This window comes from Amblyomma mixtum, chromosome 1 (genome assembly GCF_055824585.1).
Source record: "Amblyomma mixtum isolate Tamu chromosome 1, ASM5582458v1, whole genome shotgun sequence".
Classification (NCBI taxonomy): Eukaryota; Metazoa; Arthropoda; class Arachnida; order Ixodida; family Ixodidae; genus Amblyomma; species Amblyomma mixtum.
Window position 1 is genome coordinate 202,881,781 of NC_143012.1, and position 25,133 is coordinate 202,906,913.

The 25,133-nt window shown below is 43.8% G+C and overlaps 1 protein-coding gene across 1 annotated transcript in view; it reads left to right on the forward strand.

Moving 5' to 3' along the window:
* The window catches only part of LOC149370577 (apical endosomal glycoprotein-like), a 45,667-nt gene that overhangs the window by 1,420 nt on the left and 19,114 nt on the right, over window positions 1–25,133 (forward strand). Inside the window, exons 2-5 of the mRNA XM_089578012.1 lie at window positions 3–87; window positions 5,653–5,793; window positions 13,027–13,135; window positions 21,081–21,231. Coding sequence (XP_089434138.1) covers window positions 3–87; window positions 5,653–5,793; window positions 13,027–13,135; window positions 21,081–21,231 — 486 coding nt within the window. The remainder of the gene's footprint in view (window positions 1–2; window positions 88–5,652; window positions 5,794–13,026; window positions 13,136–21,080; window positions 21,232–25,133) is intronic.

Genomic DNA, 25,133 nt, shown 5'->3' on the forward strand with positions numbered 1-25,133 from the left:
AGTTCTTCTACCAGGCCGACGAGACTGGCGTCAGCATTAACCGCATCCAGTACTTCGACTGCCACCGTCTTGTGCCATTCGAAAAATGTACGTGCATATCATATATGTTTTATATCGTAAAATGCTTTCAGCGAAATGTGCTGTTCGGACATAGAGTATGTTTGTACTTAGAGCCAGTAAAACACTCATGAGAAGGCCTTAGCATAGGCTGATGGGTTTCGTCTGGAATACTCCCCCCACAACAGCTGGCGGGTAGGCTAACCCGAATTTCACTCCATATGCCATGAAGGAGTCAATTTTGGTGATCTGATTCTTCAGCTCAAGCTTATATACAATTTATAGGCTGTAGCCGCCACCTCGGTGGTACCACGAATATGTGCCCCTATTACCGAGTTCTTGGCGAAATTTTCAATTCTTCCAGCTCTTTGCTTCTTTTTATTCCTTTGCAGTAGACCTCTTAGAAAGGTTCAAGCGTACATAATAAAGAAGACCCCGGGTATCAAAGGCGAACGCTGCGATGACGCAAGATATTCCTATCGAAAAATCTCATAAATATTTTGCCATACGTGCCTCGTAAATGCGAGATGAGCGACATATTTGTGCACATATGTTATATGTGCCCACATATGTCGCATGAGTCGTATGTGTCATGTCTATTGATTTGGGGGGGGAGGGAAAATCTGGGCATGAATTAAAAACAATTTAACTATGTTATAGCTATTATAACATGTATCACGTGCATATGTAACATATTATTACAGTCATATCATATTTAGAGAGAGAGAGAAAGGAATTTTAATGAGGGAAAGGTGGAGAGGTCGTCCGGTGGTAACATGGCCCTGGCCTGCTACTCCACACAGGGGAAAGGGAAGAGGAGGAAAAGGAAAGTGCGAATGAAGGCTGATGATGGCATAATACAATGAGTTTCATAGGTGATGTCTACACACACACACAAACACACACACGCACACGCACACGCGCACACACACACACACACACACACACACTGGCTGGCACTCGCATCGCGGTTAGTAGACGCACATAAAACTCATAAAACTGGCGTCTGCAACACAAACACCGACAGATGTCATTAATCATATTTAGGGAACGCAAAAATTAAAGAGCAGAAGAAAAACATGCTCCAAAGCGATTCGAACAAAGCTGTACACTAAATACTACGCTTGGACGAGACACAGGGACTGAGAGCATTATTATTTACAAGACGCACGCCATTTTCTGTAGGTTCGGTCCTTTCTATCAACTGTATAAATTGCTGCCGTAACTGTACGATTGCTAGTGAAGTATACACAACCTTCCTGCAGCCTCTCCAGATGCGCCACTGTTAATCTGAATCTTTACCTGCACAGTGATAAGCATTAAAACATCTTGGCGTATATCATAATCTCCACAGTGCCGGCTTCTTTATTGGTCGCGCTCTCTTTCCGAGACTATTCTAGAACGTAGCTGTACCCACCGGGATACAACTTCGGAAAACACCTCGTGCTGCTACTTTGACCTTCAAGATCAGCCAAACTGAAATCGCAACTTCATCGATTTCGCTACTGTGTAGCTATATCTCAAAGAATAGTTTATGTCACGCGATCAGCGATGAGCTTGGACCGTTGGTTAATTATGCAGTTATGTAGACTGACTACTAGACAGAAATAATTAGCATTAATTAGGCAATTGCAATTTAAACCAAACTTTGGGCTATAGCATTGAGTCAGATGCAGTTGGAAAGCTAAGGTTGAGTGCAATTGCTCTGTGCTAATTAGCGACGCGAATTAATTATCGTTATTGAGTTCATTGCAAATAAAACCAAACATTGCGCTATAACATCAAGTCATGTACAGTTGGAAAGCTTAGGTTGAGTGCAAATGCTTTGTTCTAGTTAGCAACCAGAATTAATTTCTATCGTTAATTTGTTCATTTTAGTGCAGTTAACAGCAAACTTTGCTCTATTGCAGCGAGTTATATACCGCTGGAAAGCTTTGGTCGTGTGAATGCACTGTGCCAGTTCTCGGCGTGAATTAATTAGCGCTAATTACTTAATTGCAATTCAAAGCAAAACCAATCATAAATACAGCGCTAGCTCTCTACTAACAATGGTCAACAAAGTTGACCCGCTGCCATTTTTTTTTTTGCTAAACACTGAGCGCTTCGAAGAAAATGACCGGCGTTATTCGTTGCGTAGCTAAACAACCGATCAAAACGACAGCGAAGGTCATATCAGTGCGAAAGCACTAGTCCGATGGGTCATCCGTGAGCAATATAATGGGATGTTTATATGCTTGCGGGGGCTGTACGCCTGCGGTGTTTGAGGGTTTGTGTGAAGTGGAAGGAATAAAAAAAAATAAACAAGGGAGGCATCCACGACCAGCAGTCCATTCCGCTCGTCGTGAACAGATCGGCTTCGCTGCGCGAGCGCACTAGGCTATCACTGTATTTTGTTTTCTTTCATGGTGTTTACACGGTTTTGTTTATAAAGCATATATATACATATGTGTGTGTGTATACACACACACAAAAACAACTATTTACAGAGCACCTAGGTAGGCGCTACGTGGCAGAAATATAATAGTAACATATAACTAAAAGGTCGGTAAGGATATACACCGCATCACGAGAGGAAACCAATCCGGTACAAAGTCCAATTTTTTGCAAATGTCCGTTACCTGCAGCAACATTCGGCTAAAGTTTCAAAGCAGCATTAGTTGATGAAGACGTGCAATGCACAGCGCGAGTGCGTGCTGCAGTTGCGGCTGCGGTGATAGCCTAGATTGAACCTGTTGTTTCGCCTCGGCTATCACCGCAGCCGAACGCGCCGCGTGTTAAACTGCAGCACACTCTCGCGCTGGGCATTGCACATGTTCGTCTTCGTCAACTAATGCTGCTTTGAAACTAATATTTTGGGCTCTGAGCTACGTCGTGGTAGTGACAGATGTTTGGTTTGGTTTGGTTTATGGGGTTTAACGTCCCAAAGCGACTGAGGCTATGAGAGACGCCGTAGTGGAGGGCTCCGGAAATTTCGACCACCTGGGGTTCTTTAACGTGCACTGACATCGCACAGTACACGGGCCTCTAGAATTTCTCCTCCAAAGAAATTCCAGCCCCCGCGGCCGGGATCGAACCCGCGTCTTTCGGGTCAGCAGCCGAGCACCATAGCCACTGAGCCACCGCGGCGGCAGTGACAGATGTGAGCTACATGTGTTGGAGTGCACAGCCTTGTGGCGGAAGCGAAGCACTAGAGCAATACGCGTTGGCGTTAACAACATTGCTGCAGAAGCCCCGCACTGGAGCATTGGCCGCCGGCGTACATTAGCTGATAAAGCCATTGACGATGAAAATGATGAAGACTCGCATAACTGCCTCCCTTCCTCAATGCAAACTTCAGTCGCGCTTTTAAGTGCGTGACGATGTATTCTAGCTGTGAAAAACTGTGATTTCGCAAAGTATTTTGTGCTTAGCAATGCTAAACCGCTAGCCATTTTTTCACTTTCCAACTAAAAGAGTATTAGAGCACATTGAAGCGCCAGAACACAGACAGTTTGGCTTGTAGGTGTTTACTGCTAGACAGTAGGCAAAACGGGAGAAGCAGGGAGAAAATTACGAGAAGCAGGCCCTGTGTTTTTTTTTTCTCTCGCATTGGTTCGTCAGTCGTTAGTCGCTCGTCCAACGCTGCTTTTCTGTTGGTTGCACCAAACCAAGGCGATTGTAAACGATGCACTCATGAACACTATCTGTTTCGCTTGTGGCAGATCTGAATTGAATTGAAACAAATGGAGTTCATGTGTGCACAGGAGTTCCGCGAGTCGGTTGATGTGGGCTGCATGCAAGTCCATACAACACAGTTTTCCGAATCCTGTGAATTGTATGTGGCACATACGAATTCACAAGGGAAATGTTTGTGACATATGAATTCGTATGCAGCACATATGGGTTCAGTCGAAGCATATGTGACTAATTATCGTATGCAGCCCCTATGAGTTAATACTCGACAATTTCTGGCCCATATAAACTCGTATGAAACTAATGTGTGCTCATACCAGGCCCATTTATTTCTACGTATCACACATATGCTGCTCATCTAAGCTCATACGAGGCACATTGGGGACACATATATGCTGGTATGTAACACATATGAATAAGTAGATTTTTCGATAGGCACTATTCGGGGACAAAAGTGGTATACTCCACGCGGTGGAAGGCGATGCAACGGAAAACTGCGGCCTTTTGGCGGGCTAAAAGGCGAAACATGGAAACGAGCCGAGCGACATGCGTGCTCATAATAAAGGTCTCGATCCGCCATACAGGCTGTAGATGGCATTGCAACGCAGTCTTCCGTTGCTCCGGCTCCCGCCCCGTGGAGTGTACCCCTTTTGTACCCGATAGCACATGGCCAAACTTAATGAATACTGCTGAGCTAATAATGAACTATCAATGGTACATATCAGACGGACAGAAATCAGAGCATTCCATTCTTCAAGGAGGTGTTGTATTTATATACGATGGTGGCAGTGGCAGCAGAAAATTAAAATATTGCGCATGCATGATGCCTATGACCTTGTGAGTTTCGCTTCAGAGCAGCACCATTGCTTCAGGTCCAGTTTAGCTGAACAGAAGCGTTTGTTTGATACCACAGCCAGTGACCGCACGAGAAATCGAGAAGCATTCTGCTCGCGTTGCGCTGGTACACTCGTCGTCATAACGTGGCGTTCAGTGAAGGAAACAGTTGGTCGGATTAGGCCAGAGAGGCTCGCAGTGTTGTGGCAAACATATTTGGCAAACCCATGTTGTTTCTTTTGGCGCCGTCTATGGCAGATTTTAGATTTCTTACTTCATGGATAGCCGTGGTGCCTCTGCAGGATTTGGCGCATATAAGAAACCTGTTCAACACTGCAGGCCGCTACTATATTACCGTTACAGAAATGCTGTTGATAGTCGCAGATATGGTGGGACATGAATGAAAGCATTATTTTTGTGATAAGCAAATTAAATATTAGCATTGATTCCCTAAATAAAAACGAGTATGTACACAATTATTGCAAAACCATTTAGAAATAATAAATACACTGTCGGCTGGAAATTTGCTTACGTTAAGAAGAAAGCCACAGTGGTGCAACTTTTTACTCATGCAAGGTATGCCTACCTTTGTTGAACAGGTTATGGGAACCCTTCAAATCTAAAATCTACGCACCGAGTAAGACATACTTTGGGAGATTTCGCAACTTGTCGCACCCGATGCATTGCCACAATTTCCACTCAGTTACCACAAGGTTAACTTCACCAGCCAATCTCACCGATTATGAAAGCGTGCTATGCGCGGCTTTTTGTGCCATAGGTTCAAAGCAAGCGTACTTGTAGAGAATTTTTCCCCATTATTTTTTTATTCATGCTGCACAACTTTCCCTTTTCAACAGTAGTCTTATCTCATGGGTTTGCTGAGGTTGCCTATCTTCTGAAACTAATGATGCAATCATTAATAAACCAATCGCCAATGCACTAAGCCATTCTTTTTTACTTTCTTAAAAGAACTTTTGTGTCTCTAAATATTCATTCACTAATACTGACCAACAAGTATAATTATTGACCTCATAAGAAATATTGATTGACGTTAACTGAAACTGCTTGTATACTGGGCTCCATTTTCAGTGATACCAACAAAGTTTGACTGCAACTACTCCAAGCCTTTCAACTGTGGCTGGGTTACGAATACCGAACCAAGCCATATGTCCTGGATTTTCTACTCCGGTGGTGGCGAGGACATGCTGAATTGGCTACCCCAAGATAGAGGTTTGGAGATGATCTATTAGTTGTGGCCATACAGACTGAAGACTGGCATAAAACGTGCGAAAAAATTGTTTAATTTAAGTAAAGTTAGTGATATCGTCAGATGACCTTTATGTACGCTTTCGTGTTCAATGAGAATAAAAATGGGCAGTGAGGCGGGTCTGCACGCTTTACTGATAGAAAGCTTCAAAATAGCTCATTCTTGAGCAAATTCCAGGAGGAGCGCAGCGGCGGTAGCGCCTCCTGTGCTGATGATGAGTCACCTCAGCGCGGTGAGGAGCAGTGAGTCAGTAGCGATATTGAACGCGCTAAACGGGATGAACTTACGCTTTGCAGCCAGTCCCGCAGTTACCATTGTGAGTGAAGGACATGGCAGTCGTATTGAAGAAAAATGCACAGAATATTCAAGTAGCTTGGTGGGTCGAGTAACACGGCTCGTGACCGAATCCTTCGCGTCTACGTCGCGTGTTTCGTTGTCGAATCGGGCATTTGAGTTCGCCAATTGCTTCCATATCTCTAAGACAGCTTTATATAAAGCGGTTCTAATTTACCTTTCAGCCGCGTGATCTCGGATTCCTTAGATACGCAAAATTAAACAACGAATAGCGTTAATAGCAGCCAACATAGGGGAAGCAATAGAGAAACGTCCCGTGGAAAAGTGGGATTATAATGAGTTAGATCTAGTCATCAGCACAAAAATGAAACAAGTAAAAAGAGTAAAGTGCAGGAGAGGAAAGAGGAAGCCACGAAGCTGGTGGAATACGGGAATTAAGGAGGCCATTGAACAACGACTGGTGGCTTTCAGGGAACGCAAGAAATGAAAGGATCAAAGGGGGCGCAGTTATCTGTAGAGGAAATAGGCCAGCCAAAAATGGGAATCTGATCGACAAAAGGAACAGCAAGTGCAGGCCCTCGTCCAGGTTACAATAAAGCAGTCCTCTGGTCGCTGGCTGGCTGAAATTAGCGATGCAACTAAAGAGGGCCCAAGAAAACTGTGCAACCATATATGGTGGCTAGATAAAACGAATCAAACAAAGCAGCGACAGATTCGAGATGCTGTGGGAAAATGTTTAGTGGGAGACGATGCTGTCAGCTACATTACATCAGTTATAGAGTAGTTCTTCAGGAATGACGATAGGGTAATCTCCCCAATTAGCGGAGCAATACAGGACAGCACAATAGAGAACAGCTTAGAACTGACTAGTCTTAACTGGAAAAAAGGCGGAAGCATGTATTTCTAAATCCGCATCCGCAGGGATAGAAGAAATTCCATTCAAGCTGATTAATGAACATGGCTCAAGAAGCAAGGAAACGCTGATAGAAGCATTGGAGACAGTCATAACAAATCAGCAAATTCCGCACAGCTGGAGACAGAGTAAAATGAATTTGATTTATAAAGGGAAAGGAGATAAGATGAACATAAAATCGTTTCAACCGATTGTGATGACATCTGTTATATACAGGCTGGCAATGCAGGCGGTGAAATTAAAAATGCAGCCATGGGTAGAAAGTAATAAGATACTCAGAGAATTGCAGAACGAGTTCAGAAGGGGTAGGACCTTAGATGATAGCCTGTTCGTGCTTACCCAATGCATAGAAATAGCTGAGGTAGAAAGCATCTCTATCTATTTAGCCTTCCTGGACCTAAGCGGTGCATACGACAACGTGAACGGGGAACTCCTATGGAATATATTAAAGGATGAAGGTATTGGTCATGAGGTAATTGATTTTCTACAGGAAATATGCCGAGGTAATAAAGTTAAAATTACCTGGGAAGGGATAAAAAGTACGACAACTGTGGAGATACATAAAGGATTAAGGAAAGGTTGTCCTCTATAACCGCTGCTCTTCATGATTTATATGATAAATGCGCAAAGAAGGCTACAAGGAAGTAATCTAGGTTATAATCTGTCGTACACAATAGGGCGAAAAGGTCGCTGACCAGCGGTTCCTGGGTTTAATGTATGCGGACGATATTGTACTGTTAGCAGATAGCCAGGAAGATTTGCAAACTGTGGTTAACTGTTTTCGAGACGAAGGCGACACTCTAGGTTTAAGTTTTAGCACAACTAATTCAGGTGTGATGATTTTCAACGATACAACAGATCAGGTCCTTACAATACAAGGCCATGAAATACCTAGAATGGCCAAACACAAATATCTCGGGATATGGGTAAACGAAGGACAGATATACACAGAAAAGCACGAAGAGTCTCTTAAGACGAAAAGGCGAACAGATGCCGGGATAATTAATCATATGGCATTAATGGGGTATAACAAATATGAAGTACTACGTGGTATTTGGAAAGGAATAATGGTGCCGGGCTCACTTTGGGGAATGAGGTTCTGTGCTTAAGGGCAGAAATTGATTCGAAATTAGGAGTAAGTCAGAGCGCTGCTGGTGGATTAGGACTAAGTGCCCACGGCAGAACCGCAAACAAAGCAGTACAGGCCGATATGGGATGGGCATCCCTCGAGGCACGGGAAGCTCAGAGTACAATAATATATAAAAACGCCTGAGGAAGTTGCACTATAACAGATAGGCAGTTCAGGTATTTAAATACTAATACAGAAAGAGCCCTGACTAATAATGGTGGAAAAGAACTGGGAAACTAACCGGTAAGTATGCCGGACAGGAGGACGGAGAAAGAAAGAGCATTGAACAAAAGGATAACAACAGGGAAGCTAAAAATTGGATTAATTCAATTTAAAAGAAGCATAGTGTAGAACTATACCGATACTGGAAAAGGCAGATCAGGAAGGAATTGTTCCATGACAACTCAAGAGGCACTACCCTACTCTTTGAAGCTAGGTGAGGGTGCCTTAGAACGCGCAGCTACAAAAAGAAATTTAACGAAGGTCACACATGTGCAGTGTGTCGTAAATCTGTAGAAACAATTGAACGCCTAATACTCAAATGTGATGGTATCCATCAGCATGTGGATTCAGGCACAGTCACTCTACCTGAGGCTCTAGGCTTTAGAGATAACAATGGTCATGTAAATAAATCTGTTGTGGAAGTAAGCAAAAAGCGATTGGAAGATTAGTGGCTCAAAAGCAGAGTACTGACATAAGGTTAGAAGTGTCGGAAAACGTATCGAAAAAAAATTTCGAATTTTAATAACAATTTCCAGCGCAGGTAAGTAAGAATAAATGAATTAAATACCAGTGTGCTGCGCGGGTGCCTATCGAACGCTCCGTTGTGCACATGATCGAGGTAATGAGTAGGTATGTGGAAATTTGCGGTAGCATTAGTGCAGTGTGCCGACACCCGGATCGTACCATGAAGGGACTAGGGGGAGCTGCAGCAGCCACAGATTGAAAATATTGCAACAAGGTTAACGTTTCCTCTTCGCAAAACTGTATCTCTATGCTACACTTATCTGTGTCAGTAGGCTTCAGTGCAGTCAAGATCTGCTGCCTCCATGATTTTATTTCCATGCCTATTCACAAGCTTCTTCGCAGTACTTTGCTCAAAAAAAAGTCCGTTTTATAATTGTACAACCCAATTCTCAAAGAACATTTAAAACATTCGCCCTCTCTGTGTATACCAATAGGGTCAACGCCCACAAATACTGCGCGAATGCACTTTTTCAACAGAAGATTATTTTTAACCACACTAGAATGAACTCAAAGATTGAGCCACAGCCGTCAGAGCATTCATCAGACACCTTCTTGTGGCGCTTGTAGTTTACTGTTATTTACTGCCAAAAGCATTTCATTCATTTTCTACAGCACTCTTTACTTCTAGATTCGAGCGTAGGACATGCTTTAAAAGCCAGTTCTTTGCTAGGCATCGGAAGGTGAGACCATTCCTTCAATATGTTCATAACAGTAGCTTACCTAAATGCGATGTGGCCTCATATTTAATCGCATGTAAAGGTATGCTGTTTTTAACAGAATTCGCGATAAGTCCTAAACCATAGCGGATTCTTGCCCTGCATGCGGTATTTGGGGGCAGATACAAACAGAGCAAAAATATCACTGCCACACCCAAGCAAGACCCCAGACACGTAGCCTAAAATTTTTCTATAAGCGTTTCGTTCACCAGTGTACTAAAGGTGCATGGGGACTGACTACATTTTGTAGTACCTGTTGAGAGAAAGTAAAACCAATCAATTCTGCATGAACTGGCACACGTACGGTACATATGGTGGGGAATGACATCTGACTGTCAGGAATATAAAAGGCACAGCATGGCGTGCACAGGAAGATCACAGGGGAGCACCTGGGAAACAGCACTATGTAAAGGATGGCAACAATGAAAACTTGTTCAGTCACGTGCACTTCTGGCGACAGTCAGCTTCAATGATCTGACCTTTGCCTTAAAGCATACTTTTCCTTGTCGGAAATAGAATTGTTGATAAGAATGTGGTTAGCAAGAGCATGAGTTAGTATTTTCGCGTCCGCAGAAACGACCAGCATACACATCATGTGATGCAGCGCCTAAGAGGAGGAAGAACAGCAGTGCAGACAGGACTGTCGCTCACCGGCACCAGTTCTTTCTGTATTTTTGGTCGTCCTTGTCATTTCGCGCTGAATCTCTTAAACAAGAAAACCAGAACACAATCTCAAATCACATCTCCAGTTCATTACACATATACATGCTGTTTGAAGTTATTCGGCACATATTTCAAAAGCCGCGATGGATACTTCGCCGCAGTATGTGCATGCGTAATGTGCGGAAGGGCTGACAATAATAGTGCAACAGCGTTAGACTTCACATCGTCGGTTTTCGGGGCCTTCGTTAGTCACAACCCCCGCTGATTGGTCGACAGGTTGATGATGTCACAAGATGACGTGGCGAGGCGAGAAAATTAAGAAGTGAAAAACAAGAGAACCATGTGCGATCGGCAAACGGAGAGACAATGTCGAGGTGGCTATTTCGTCAGTGCGCAGCTGGTCGGCGCTGAGTTTGGACCTTCATCGGGCAGTTTCAAGTGGCACAGATTAGCAACCTACTGTAAGTGCGTCGTCTACAGCCGCCTAGAGTACAGACTCGCTCCCAAGTGCTTCATCAGCAGCGGTTTGAACGCTGTCGCATTCCGCTGCTAAGGTGACTCAACTTCCTTATAATTGTTTATTTCACAAAATGGAATTAAAAATTAAGATTACTAAAAGTTGAGTAGTCAGCGTTTAGTTCATCTTTCAGGCCGCAAGATTACATTGCGAAACTGACCGCCGCCAACAACTGAGACCAGCTTCTTTTTAAAATGTCAAAATCGCCATTGATTACAGATATCTTATGTCTATTATATGCCTTTTCACCTTCTTGATTTGAGTTTTCCACACCACACACTACTAAAATTGTGTAACATGAATATTTAATGTTGAATATAGTGATGCTGTTAATGCGAAACAAAAAAAAACAGCGGAAATGACAAGACTTATGGTAGAAGTAGGAGAAACGGACGCGAATTTTCAGCTCTATGCAAAGACAATCGGCCGTGCAAAAGACAAAAAAGCGCGCGAAATTTTCTAAGCCGTGATGGTTAGCAAGATATGGCCCTGAAAAGTGTGCCATCAAGGCGTCGGTGCCCTTGCACCACAAGGAACAGAAGCTTCGTGGTCTGATTAGACTGAGTATTTGGAGCACACGCTCACTGTGGTCGGCTAATGTAAGTCGAGTAGCTTGACTAAACAAATGCAAGTCTCGCTTGTGCCCACTCCTTTTTCCCTGAGTCTTGTCCTTTGTGTGGCGTTTGTGTTTTTATGACTTCGAGCTTCGCCAACTAGCCCCCGTGACACACTCTTGGATTGCAGCTAGTGCGGTTTATCGCTGAAATGTTGGCGCTTTTCCCGCAACGAAAAATGTCGAGTGCAGCCATATGATTATGGTGATACGTTAGAGAACCAACTTAACACCGTTCGCCACTTCTCACTTTTCAGGTAAGTTCATGAACACGTTGGCAACTGGGAGGTTTTAAACAAAGGCTTCAGTTTTAACTCTGACGCTGTTCAGTTATGCAAATTATACTTTTGCCGAGAAAAACTCGATTAGATGATTTCTCCTCACTAAACGTCTTTTGTTTTCCACTCTATCATGCATATAATATCCACCGTGCGGTGCAACCCAGATGCACAGACCACAACGGCGTATTTTTCAAGGATTCTAAAATAGAAATCTCTATTGAACAATTTCAAGCAGCCGGTTATCTTCGCTGAATTGTAGATTTCTTTGAAGTCTACAAATCAGCGCCGCCCGTTGTCCGCGATTTTTTAACAAACACTTCTTTAAACTAAACAAGTTGAAGTAAATTTTTTTTCCTGTTTAATTTCTGTAGGCCTTTCTATATATGGGCAGAAATAAGATCTAAAGGCAGCGCATGCCCAGATAGGCATTATAACGCTGAGGGGAATGTATGCCTCTGAAGCTAACTCATTTACAATAATCCTTCAAGGAGGGGTCGATTTTGATTTAAGGTGTAATTAGTCCTTAGTGTACGCTGTAACGCAGCCACACGACTAGAAAGGAATGCAAAATAACATTTATGACGGAATTGCATTTCTGGTTGGAAGTAACTAGTACTGAACTGTGAGAGATTTCCTTTAACCAAAACTCGTGAATCTTCATAGAAAAGGGCAACTATACAGCACTGTCGGAAACAGCTGTTGAAAGGATCATCTTGAAAAAATTACCTGCTAGAAGACTCATCCGACAACTTAAGCAGTGCGATTTTCTGAAAGCAACAACTGATATGATGTTTACTGATACTCTTTTTTTTTTAAGAATCGTGCTTCAGAGGCATAAGCGCTCATTGGTGATGGCGTTCTTCTACTTCTATCGGCGCAATTTTTTCATGGTGGATCACATCAGCGGCCTATGACTTCCAAATGACAGCGTACAGTTACTGTTGCCACCACTGGGGATGAAGAGTATTTGTAGCTAGTAAAGCTGGGCATCGGAACCATCTGTGAAATGAGTGGCAATGCTAGTGTGTTGCGTCTTTTTTTTCTGTTTTGTTGTGGTGTAATTTTTGTGGCGTTGAGCTTTATTTTTTAAGCATACACAAGGAATTCGAGTTTGCTGCACATTGCACTAAACATGTTAAAGAGGGAAGTTCGGCTGGTTGGTCGGCAGTTTACAAAAACGTATTAAGGTGCTTTGCTTTAAGGGTTTTATTAAATATGCGAAAAAAATGAAATTAAGCATTAACAGCGTTGATATTAACAACGCTGATATATTAACCAGTCCGGATTCATCGTAACCTAGCTTCACTTTCCACGCGTTCGCAGGCGGTGGCTATCTATTTGCCACGAACAAGTTGCCATGGATTAACTACGCAGAGCTGATTTCACACTGGTTTGAAGAGACCCCTGACATTGGCCTCTGCTTCACATTCTGGTAAGACTGCGTATGCTCTCCTAGCTCCTTGGTATTCAGGCATCGTGCCTGGTTCCATGAGCGCAGCTGCACGGCAAACAAACAATGCCCCAAATCAATGGAAACCTTGACTTGTGTAGCCGCGTTTTTGGATTTCATATCCTTACTCAGCAAGCTTTCCTGCACTTGGATAGAAGAGTGGTGGCTTATCCCACTTTAGAAAGCCTTATCCACCCTGCACTGAAGTGTATGAATTAATCCCTAAGTGCCCCTAACTGCAGCGCAGCAATTAAACAAGCTGACGCCAGGGCCTTGCATGAAGGAGAGGGTGTCCATTCTCTGGATCCGAACAAGCAGCTATTAGAAATTTAACCCGGTATTGTTTTATGCAACAAGAGCCAACTGAGGCTTGCCTATATTGGCGGTTTTTAAGGTGCTATTACGCTCCATTACGCCGTTATCGTGGTTGCCGAAGGTCAGGCTTCACCGGCCTAGCTGGCGTACACGGGAAGCAGCTCAACCAGTCTGCAGTTCCATTTTTCTCCATTGTGAGCAATGTATACAATGCCGACTAGAAATCTGGTTCAATTCCTTAGCCGATAATAAAAGAAAAATTTTTCCTGCTTTGAAAAATGAAGATTCCAGGATTGGAGATTACTGGCCAATATCCATTCTTCACATTTTTATTAAGCTATTAAAACAGTTACAAGTAAAAGTTTGAACATATTCTGTAAAAGTTTACCGCACATGAGTTCGCGTTCTATGCATTAATTTTTTCTAATATCACTCTTGCTTGTTTGGGCGACAATAAAACCTTTCATCGAGTCCAGCAACTTCGCGGTGGTTATAAATAGGTTTTTCGAAAAGATTGGACGGAAGTGATCATAACATTTTTCTTGAATTCCAATGCTGCGGCGTAAACGGCACTCGTGTATAACACCTTTTTTAGTCTTTAAAGCAACTAGACCTTCTGTACTTATTTGCGACTTTTCACATATTCAAATTACTGTCTTTTCGTCCTCACAAAATATTTGTGTGCACTATATGCTTAAAACACTACTCCTTTGGCTTCCAACAGTAACACTGCTGTTCTAATTTGCTGGCTTTATTTCCACCTTTATTTGGACGAAGGTTGGTGCTAATATAATCTTTTCCGTATTAATGTAGAAAAACTATGGTAAACTGAGAGACACCTGCATCCAAAACTTTTTTGCATAAAAATCCCGCCGTTCGGAGCCGCTTCCGCTGATTCTTCATGGTTGACAACGAGTCTTTCGCTTGCACCTTTAGGTGCCTGTTTGGGGAAAAAAAATATTGGCTTTTGAGGAAAGGAATAACTGAAACGCTTTAAACAGAGAAAAGAGAAGGCAATAACTGAACAGGAATGCGGTGCAGCCAATGCGCATGCGCAAATCGCCTTGACGTCACCAGATGGCGTCACGTACTCGGCAGCTACGCGCGCTCAGGGAGCTTCGGGACCAGTCAGCGCTGGCTCAGCGGCGGTGGGCGGGCACCCGGTACTCCGGTAACGGTAACACGGTACATGGTATGGTAAAACCGCCCACTGTTACCGGCTCCGGAGTACCGAGAGCCCGCGCGTAGTCAGTGCGCATGCGCAAATCACCTTGACGGCGCCAGATGGCGCCTGGTACCCGGCAGCTGGGCGCGCGCCAGTAGCATCGGGACCAATCAGCGCGCGCTCAGCGGTGGTGGGCGGGCTCCTGGTACTCCGGTAACGGTAACGGTAGTATGGTACACAGTATGCTAAACGTGTCTGCGAGGAGCGAGTGCGAGACAGTTACTCCGTAATTTCCTTTCCTCAAATACAATTTTCATTTTCTTTATTACGGCCCCTCTTTCTCTTTCTTCTTTCACTCCCACTTCCTCCCTTCCTCTACAAACGGATGACTAGTGTGCGCCGAGATACGTGAGACGGTTACGGCGTAATTTCCTTTCCTCAAATCCAAGTTTCGTTTTCGTCATTACGGTCCCCCTTTCTCTTCCTTCTTTATCTCCGACTTCCTCTCTTCCTGTACGATGCCGTTGAGGTGTCCACCGAGATGACCGAGAATTACTGCGCCATTTCCTTTCCTGTTTGTTTATTGGGGTTTGACGTCCCAAAGCGACTGAGGCTATGAGAGACGCCGAATTTCCTTTCCTCAAAAAGCGTTGCGTTCAAAGGGCAAGGCATCCCACCGAACAGGTAGTGGGGTTCCGTGGACTCCCTAGCAGCGCTACAACATGCTGTAACGTTTCCCACTCGTAAAGACGAAGCTTGATCATCATTAATTAGCATTCAATTACAGTTTAGTAATTAATTCGTAATTAGCGATTAATTATTAATTTGCCATTACTTTATTAATAGTCAGTACTTTGTTAATGACGTCAGCAGTTCTACAGAGGCAGTCAAAGTGGTGCGGAAAACGCTTTCGCCTCTGCGCACTTTAAACAGTCAAAGTGCCCCCTGAGATGCCGCCGCCGCTGCGACTGCTGCGCCGTTGCTTCCGCAGTTCTACCCGCGATGGCCATTGGTGAAACCGCAGCTAATTTTTGTCTTCGTTTGTGAGTGTCGCAAGTTTCTGTAAGCTATCATACAGGTAATTCTGTCAATAGCAACGGTATCGCCTGCGCTTGCTTTTCGCATTTACCACGCCTCGGTTACGATTCTCCTGTTCGTACCGCTAGACCTTCACGTCTTTTTCACGTCTCTTTCGTTTCGGCCGGTCGCACGGCTGAGTCCTGACAGGCTCTAGGTGGCCAAAACATGTTCCCGTATAGGATCACATCCATGCAACCAAACAGAACTAGGCAGTTGTTGGTTTGGCCCGCTAAGGTTTTTTTGACGCAGTCGAGCATGTTACCCGACATAGTGCTGACGTTGTCGGCAACTCATTTGGTGTTGCGGAACGCACACCTAAATGTGTTTAGGTCCCTGGTGCTTAGGTCACTGGCCTGCATCGTGGTAACCTTGAACGCAGAGTCCATGGTCATTGCACCTAGTGTGATGACGGCTTTATCGAGGGTTATTGCGTTATTGCGTTGACATTGGGCCCACCACTGGTTGCCTGCAGTTTAAGTGTCTGGTGTATGCACTCAATCACTGATTGAAATCAAAACGTCTTCCCACACTGGGCAGCACCACTAAGGAACGCATTGGTGATAGAAACTATAAGCTACCGGATCGGGGCATGAACACTATACCCCGTCTCCACTCCCGAGTGAAGTCCAACTTGGGCAGCCGAATTCCAACCAGATGCCGTAACCCAGACCGTGCACAGTGCAAACTATGCATTTCTATTTCTGCTCAGAGGCCCGTGTACTGTGCGATGTCAGTGCACGTTAAAGAACCCCAGGTGGTCGAAATTTCCGGGGCCCTTCACTACGGCGTCTCTCATAGCCTTAGTCGCTTTGAGACGTTAAACCCCATAAACTAAACCAAACCAGAGGTAGTTCATTCGATGCGGGGGGGTAACTGACAGAGCCTGCGGCGCTTGGCGTCATCACTGTCTACATCACAACGCAAACTGATCACTGGTCCTGCCATGATGGTAAGCGATCATAATATATATTATTTTCACTCAGTAAACTGAATACACCATTGCACTCTGACGATCTACTGGGGTGTAAGAAAAAGTACAAGTTTAATACTATAGATATTAAATGTGGGTGAAAAATGGGTGTTACTTTATGACAACACTCGTTTCACGTAAATCGTGGATGCTGTGAGGTGTATGCATGACATTTGGCCCTCAAGGGTGCAAATGGTTTACACTGCACTATTGAATACTCGAGGGCGTTTTTGCGTGTTCTAGAAACGTGCATATCGGTCATAGCTAATGTTTAATATGTGCAAATCAACTCTGGTGAGTTGTGCAACAGTCGCCTCAGGACTTTCGAGCCTGGACTGCGCCTCCGTCTTCCGTGTAATGTAGAGCGTCGTGAAGCAACACTACTGTGTCGTCTATGGCTTGGTGTTGCCTTCACGAATAAGTATGCTTTCCGGATCGCGATGGCCGACAGCCCTTCTTGTGTGACCTGCGCCTGTGATGAGACAATCACCCATATCTTGTGTGAGTGCCCTGCTTTTGTAGCCGAAAGACATAAGCTGCGATGTGCTCTGGACCGCCTGGACCCTCGCACCTTCACAGAGGCCAAGATCCTCGGTCCGTGGCCACAACAGTCAACTGCCATCAAGGCTTACAAGGCACTCTTTCGCTTTTTGCGAGCGACTGCCTTAATTGACAGACTGTGATAATTTCCCGTTACTTCTCTCTTTCCTCTTTAATTCCCCTCATTCCCTTCCCCTGTGCAGAGTAGCCAACCGGAATCCTTCTGGTTAACATCCCTGCCTTTCTCTCTCTCTCTCTCTCAACTGTTCAGTTGCCTCCAACGCACCTATTGAAACTGTCTCGCAAAATTTTCTCGCCCTTCTGCTCAGGGGGTTTAAATCTTTGTACACATGAATATTCAGCAATTGCCTTTCCACACTGAAGCTCTCTATATTATTTGATTCCCATCGGCCACGCGTAGGATGCAGTGTGCCTCCCGGCTCTTGCAACCTTTGTTGTCAAGAGTGGAGCGTGCTTTAGTAAAAATATCCCATACTCCGGAATTGCTAATGAAGAAAGTAAAGGCGCAGTAATGTCATTTCTCAGCAGCCATCTAACCGTGACATGAGGAACGCAGTGAATAAAAGGGGGAAAGTGGCGCAATAGCGAAAGGCCCCGAAGTACGTTCGATAAACTTGGGTTCTTTAGAGTGAGCTTAGGTTATACAGCACACGACCGTCTTTTGAGTTTCGACCTCATCGAAACGCGCCAGTTGCGTTTGAGTTTCAAGCAGCGCCCTCGGTCTCAAGAGCCGAGTGCCCTAACCACGCAGACAGCATGGCGGGTGGCCAGAGGATTCTTTGACGTATTTAATGATAGAATGTATTTTATGCTAGCAACTTCTCTGCGGCGTAATCATCATCAAACTAATTAGGTTCATTAGAATACAATGACCACTACGGAATTTCTCTGATTAACCCATGTGTGTGGACACCTTGCAACTCGAACTTCCTAATCTCAATCGCCCAACTGATTCTTCACTACCGCCTGCTACGCTTGCATTCTATTGTAATGAACTCGGTCGTCCTGAAGGACCATAGGGTAATTTTTTTTGCATTACCTGCCGTGCAGATGCCGACTTCGTGACTTCGCTTTGGAGTTGATTAATCCGCGTTTCTTATTTGACCTGCTGTACTCATCTCTTGCTCTTTACATCTATCACTTTCATCTTCATAGCTCTTAACGTTGTCCTCTATTAAATTTCATGCCGTTTCGCTAGCCGTTACCTGTCTCCAACATCAGTGAGTGACGATGAAATGTATAATTTATATAGTTTCTTCTGCACCATTATTTGTAAGCTCCTATTGATCACCTGAGAGTGCTTTGCAATATCGCTACACCTTTCTAATTTCCCTCATTATTGTACTAGGATGGTTCGGATCTATGGTGACTACATGTCCGAAGTCGGTACAACCTTCCAGCACTTCCAATGATTCTCAGTATGAACGGTTGTGCCTTTCCGAGGCCGTTAAACAGTTTTAATATTCTTGAAATCAATTTTTTTAGACCCACCATTCTGCGTTGCCTGTCTGTATCCTCGGTCATACAGGGCAGTTCGTCCCCTAAGTTTCTTAACGAGACGATGTAATCAGCGAATCACAGACTACTAAGGTGGAGCTCATTGCTTTTTATATCCAATTATTCCCATTATTGTCATCTGTGTACCTGCTACAAAAACACGATGAATAGTACGGGAGAGACCGTGTCTCCTTCCTTGATACCGTTTCTGATCGATATCTTGTTCTCCCTGTGAAATATGAAGGTCTCTGTGCATCCGCTATAGAATTTATGTAGCATATTTACTACATGCCTCTTCTACGTTCTGGTTAGGCAATGTATGGATAAATATTAAGGTTTTTGTTGTCTATGCACGCAACCTCATTGACGGCATGGGCGTGCTCCATTCTTGAGTATTCCTTCTGAGATCAAGCCTGGCCATCCCGCTCAGTGAAATCCGTTTTATTGACTACAACAAGCGAATATTTAGCAAAAACCTGACGAACGAGACATAGTAGGCTAATGGCCTTAAATTTTCCAATCATTCGCATGTCGTTGCTGGGGATTTGAAATGCAATCGTTTATTCTCCATCTTGTGCGGCAAAAATTGCAGATTGGACTAAAAAAAACCCTCTCCTTCGAGAGCTTCACGGGTCTACAAGCCCTTATTTTGGCATAGGCGGCATCACATAACCCCTATACACAAACATATACACAGATATACATACATGTATAGCAGTATACTAGAATGTAAATTTGGGTCACTGACCACGTCAAAAAGCGTCAGTGACCCAAGTTTACATTCTACTATGCCACTACTTGACCAGACGGGATTCCGTCAAACCCTGGATTACATAGCAGTATACTATCGGCCAGAGTATACGGACCAGTGCAGAGGCAGCTGGAGTGGCTCGCAGGCCGCATCGTGGCGCTGCTATCTCGCTCCGCGCGCTGACGCCGAGTGCCTATCCGCTACTGCGCGATAGCGCCATGTGCTCGATAGACGGCTATGCGCGATTCCGTTCGTCGCGAACGTCAGCAGCAGAGCGACCGAACGCTGTACTAAATATTTATCGAGCGTGAGAAGCACCGGCACGAGAGTGCGGGCGAAGTTTGCCGTCACTCGGGGCGCTGTACGCATGAGCGCGCGGAGCGAGATAGCAGCGCCGCGGTGCGCCCCCACAGCCGCTTCGTCTGCCTGAGCCGTGGTCCATTTACTTCTCTGGCCGATAGTACAGATACGTCGCTCACACGTTGCTGACTCGTATAATCCTCACGCCACCAATTAAATATAGGCAAAAACGCAGAGATATTACGCAGCCAGAGGGTGTAACATGGAAACCGCATAAATCAGCCGGAGTTCCGTGTTGGATGATGCGAAAAGATCACAGCGGACAGAATTAGTATGATAATCTAAAGGTGTTCGTATTATACACCCGAGGCACTGTTTCCCACAAGTAGACTGCTGCGTCGGTGCTAAAGAGTCTTCAAAGTGGCTTGTTATATAATTTGGAGCTTTTATGTGCAGGTGGACGAGATTAGGCAGATTTCTGATATTTCTGTAGATTTCCAATTTATAGATGCGAATGAAGCGATGTCTGTAGAGACTGTGAACTGAAAGTGCACGAGAGTTATTAGAGAACGTTATTTGGGATGCTTCGAGAGAAGTTCTATATGTGTGTCGCAGATATTTCGTCTTTCAGGGGACCTCTTCTAGATTGGTGCAGCTTGAGTTCCCCATAGTAGTTCTAATACGAATAAAAAGTAAGCCATAGAATAAGATTTTAACGCGCGCGGAAAGTATATATGGTGTACGGCCCATTACACCAGTTTGACTTAGTTTGCTCACAATATATTTAACGTGAATATCCCGACACAATATCGCGGAAAAGATAATACCCACGTATTTGGACTCCTCGCATAATTCAATACTTCGTGAGCTTGTTCCTGTATGTTGATGCGGAGGTATATGCTTGCTTTTTTGTTGCCTTGAATATAACTGTCTTTGTTCTGCTTTTATTTACCGTCATTCAACTCAGTCTGGACCATTCATTTAAGGTTCTCGTCGTAGTGTTGCAATGTTCTGCTAGAAAATCAATATAATTGCCGGCAAGCAAAATTGCAGGCAAAAAAAAAGGATGTTACTGGCCCTCCAAATTTATTGAGCTCTAGAGCTTGGGAAGCACTCTGTATACGATGTGTTCAATATGCCAAGCCCATTCAGCCACCGTCCTCCAGAAGACCAGCAGTTAGCCTGGAAAAAGTTGGACGCAGTTTTATGTGTGATTCAGTTTGTGCTGCAAAGGAATAATCTCAAGTCCTGGCAAACCCCATGAACAGGCGTGGTATTCTCTTCGCAGGTACAACATGTGGCACCCACACACCGCGTACCTCTGGCTTCAGGGGCGCATCGCAGAGGAGGATTACAAAATAATTTGGACCCGTAGTGGAACACAAGGCAAGGCCTGGCAATACGGACAGGTGCAATTGCGATACGAGAGACCTTACCAGGTGGGTTCACTGGTGTATTTCTTTTGGTCCTTTTAATGAAGTAGACTTCATCCCAAATCATTATTGTCAATGTCATTATCGGCGCTTTCTACCGTCAGCCCGACATGTCTGGTGCGTTTTCAAGTGAATATCATCGGGTGCTCAGTGATATGTACGCGCGTTTTCCCAATTTCGCTGTTATTATATTTGGAGATTTTAGTTTTCCAAGAATTAATTCATCAACGCTTTCCGTAGTGGACACAGATGCAGAAGCACATTCTTTTCTCAGCACTTGCCTTGATTTTTCATTAACACAACCAACCAACACGATCAACTAAAGCCTCTTCCAATGTACTTAGTTCTCACAAACAAACCTGATATATTTTCAGGCATAACTCATGGGGAACGCATCTCTGACCAAGATGTTATCACTAGGTACAATAAATTTCGCGCTAGTAAAAAGACAACTACTAAAAAGAAAATAAGATGTTACGGCAGAGCCAATTTTGATGCAATTAATGAAGAATTTAATATTGAAGTTTTCTGATAAATTTTTGCATGATTTCTTTTCTCGCACTATAGAGCAGGATTGGATCCTTTTTAAAACTGGCCTCAATGAACTCATCGACCAGTTCATTTCCATGTTAACCATTACTTGTGATAGCAGTTCTTCTTGGTTTACCAACCGTCTTCGGCGGCTGAACAACGAAAAGAAAAAACTATACAGACAGGCAAAACTGAATCGTCTTGTGAGTTCACATGATAAATACACAGCAAGTGAAAAGGATTATAAGGCACTATTAAAATCTACTCGGCGCAACTTTTTTTTCTCAGGACTTGTCTACCATGCTGAAAAATAATATTTGCTGTTTTTGGCGCGTGGTAAACCCAGTAATTCGACCTGACATCACTCTTAGAGATTCTGTTGGTGGTCCCATCCCTGATTCAGAGTGCGCTCAACTTCTTAACGATGCGTTTGTAACTGCGTTTACTGATGAAGACATTACTTCTCTGCCTACATTAAGCGCATTGGTGGGACTAACCATGGACGAGATAGTCATCAGTGAGCCTGGTATTTTATCTCTACTAAACAATCTTAAAACATCTAGCGCTGATCATATGGGCTTCAATAACAAAATTTTAAGGAATACATCCCATAGCATTTGTTCCATGTTAACCGCATTATTTTCCCAGTCGCTATCAACTGGCACCATTCCTAACGATTGGCGCATAGCTAAGATAATACCCATTTTCAAATCAGGTGATCATGCTTCTCCGCTTAACTCTCGCCGCATCTCTTTAACAAGTACAGTTTGCAAATTACTCGAGCATATTATACATACTCGGGTCATCAACTACCTTCAAGTACATAACATTATCTCCGATCACCAGCACGGTTTTCGCAAGGGCTTCTCATGCGACACCCAACTTGCCGGTTTTATTAACGATATTCATGCACTGATTGACGCTGGTTTTCAAGTTGACGCAATATTTTTAGATTTTTCTAAAGCGTTTGATCGCGTTCCACACCAAAGGTTGTTGCTTAAACTTTCCCAACTCAACATTCACCCTAATATTATTGCATGGATAGCAGATTTCCTCTCATCTAGAATCCAGTTCACATCAGTTAACAACTCTAACTCATGGTACGCTAATGTTACGTCTGGAGTTCCACAAGGTAGTGTACTGGGACCTTTAGTTTTCCTCATCTATATTAATGGCTTACCCAATTGCGTGACGTCCAGAATCAGACTATTTGCTAACGATTGTGTGCTTTATCGATGTATTACCTGTAGCACTGAAAGCCAGTTACTACACTCTGATCTTGAAGCAATAAGCACATGGTGTTCTAATTGGTAAATGCCGTTAAATCTTTCCAAAACTAAGCTCATGTCTTTCACCAACAAGCCACGTATTCCTACCGCCTATTTTCTTGATAGCAATAGTATATAATTCACCACAAGTTACAAGTATCTTGGCATTAACCGTCAATCCGACTTATCATGGAATCATTACATTAATCTCACTCTTGCCTCCGCTAACCGTACTTTCGGACTTCTCAAACATAATTTAAAAGAGGCCGCGACACATGTAAAAAAACTAGCGTACACCACATTAATCCGTCCGAAACTCGAATACGCGTCTGCCATTTGGGATCCTCATCAGAATTATATCATCAGTAACATCGAAGCACTGCAAAACCTTGCTGCGCGATTCATCTTTTCTGATTATTCATGTTACACAAGCGTCACCTCATTGAAGACTAAAGCCGAGTTAGAAAACTTAGCATTGCGCCGGAAAATTTCCCGTCTATCACTCTTCCACAAGCGTTATCACCATCTTTCCCTTCATGATGAATTCTTTCAGCCACCGCCAGTTATCTTTCCACGTCGCGATCATCCTTACAAAGTTAAATGCATTAACTGCCAGTCATCCCGTTATGCCTATTCTTTTTTACCACGCACAATAACCGAATGGAACGCTTTACCATCAGACATTGCCACAGAATCCGATTTAAATAAGTTCCAACACCTTATTCTTTCATGTTTCAACAACTAAAAAGGTATTTTTTTCAGCGTTCTTTCTTCCGCCTTGTCTTCTTTATATTTTATATTTTTTATTTTGTACTTCAGCGCACTTTTTCTGATGTCGTCTTATTCTTGCGGTGCTGTTATTTATTCTCAAATTTTGCTACTATGTGCATTGCTGTAACTCTTTCTGTGGATGCCTATTTTTGATTAACATTTTGAGATTTCTATTTTCTTTTAGTGCAATATTTTAACCTTCTACCAATGCTTTGTACCTACTCCCCCCCCCCCCCCCCCCGTGTAATGCCCTCAAATAAGGGCCTTTGGGGGTATTTTGAATAAATAAATAAAAAGATCAGGATTTTAGGCTGCAATTTCTTGTATCACATTGGGTGTCAGTTTGCTTGACTGATAAAAATAGCTTCCGGGAAGTTCGCATTGCATGGCAGCTTTTTTAACCGCTTTAACCCGTGCGGAAGAAACAGGGTTACGTAAAAAACAGTTTGCGGGCGGTGTTGCAGCCGGCTTCATTCCTTTCATAGAGCAAGCATTTCCTTGCGAAGGAGATACTGTGATCCGAAGAAAACTTTTCGGAGTCAAAATTAATTACAAGTTGGTCCATTAGAACTAAAATTTATGAATTTTTTTGTCAGGCTGAAACACTGCAAAAAATGGAGGCCAGTTGAGTTGAGGAAATATTTGGAAAATAAGTGCTCATAAAGGAGCAAAATGAAATGGCAGCATTTCACTCTGGGCGAACCCTGAACCGCTTTGGGACGGACGGCACCAAATGTCTGAAAATGTTTAAGAATGTGTAGGCGCTCAATGCGCTAGGTATTAGATGCATGACGGCGTATTGAATGTGCAACTGGAAAAGCCACTTAGAAACAAGACCTCGGCGTTTCCTCCTCACCACTACTCTGCTCGTAACAATATAGGGAATCACTTGCGAATTAGCGAATTGAGTTTTGTGAACTAGGTTTGGTTTGGTTTATGGGGTTTAACGTCCCAAAGTGACTAAGGCTATGAGAGACGCCGTAGTGGAGGGCTCCGGAAATTTCGACCACCTGGGGTTCTTTAACGTGCACTGACATCGCACAGTACACGGGCCTCTAGAATTTCTCCTCCAAAGAAATTCCAGCCGCCGCGGCCGGGATCGAACCCGCGTCTTTCGGGTCAGCAGCCGAGCACCATAACCGCTGAGCCACCGCGGCGGCCTTTTGTGAACTAGATATAAAACTTGATTCCAGAAGGTGTTACACATGCGCGAAATTAAAATGTTTGAAAAATGACAATCCGTGGTCATGAGCTGTAACAGAAATTAGATATAAGTAAACAATAACAAAGTGGCTGCTAGATGCTGCCACAAAGTTTTCAGGGAGGGAGCAGCCGTTG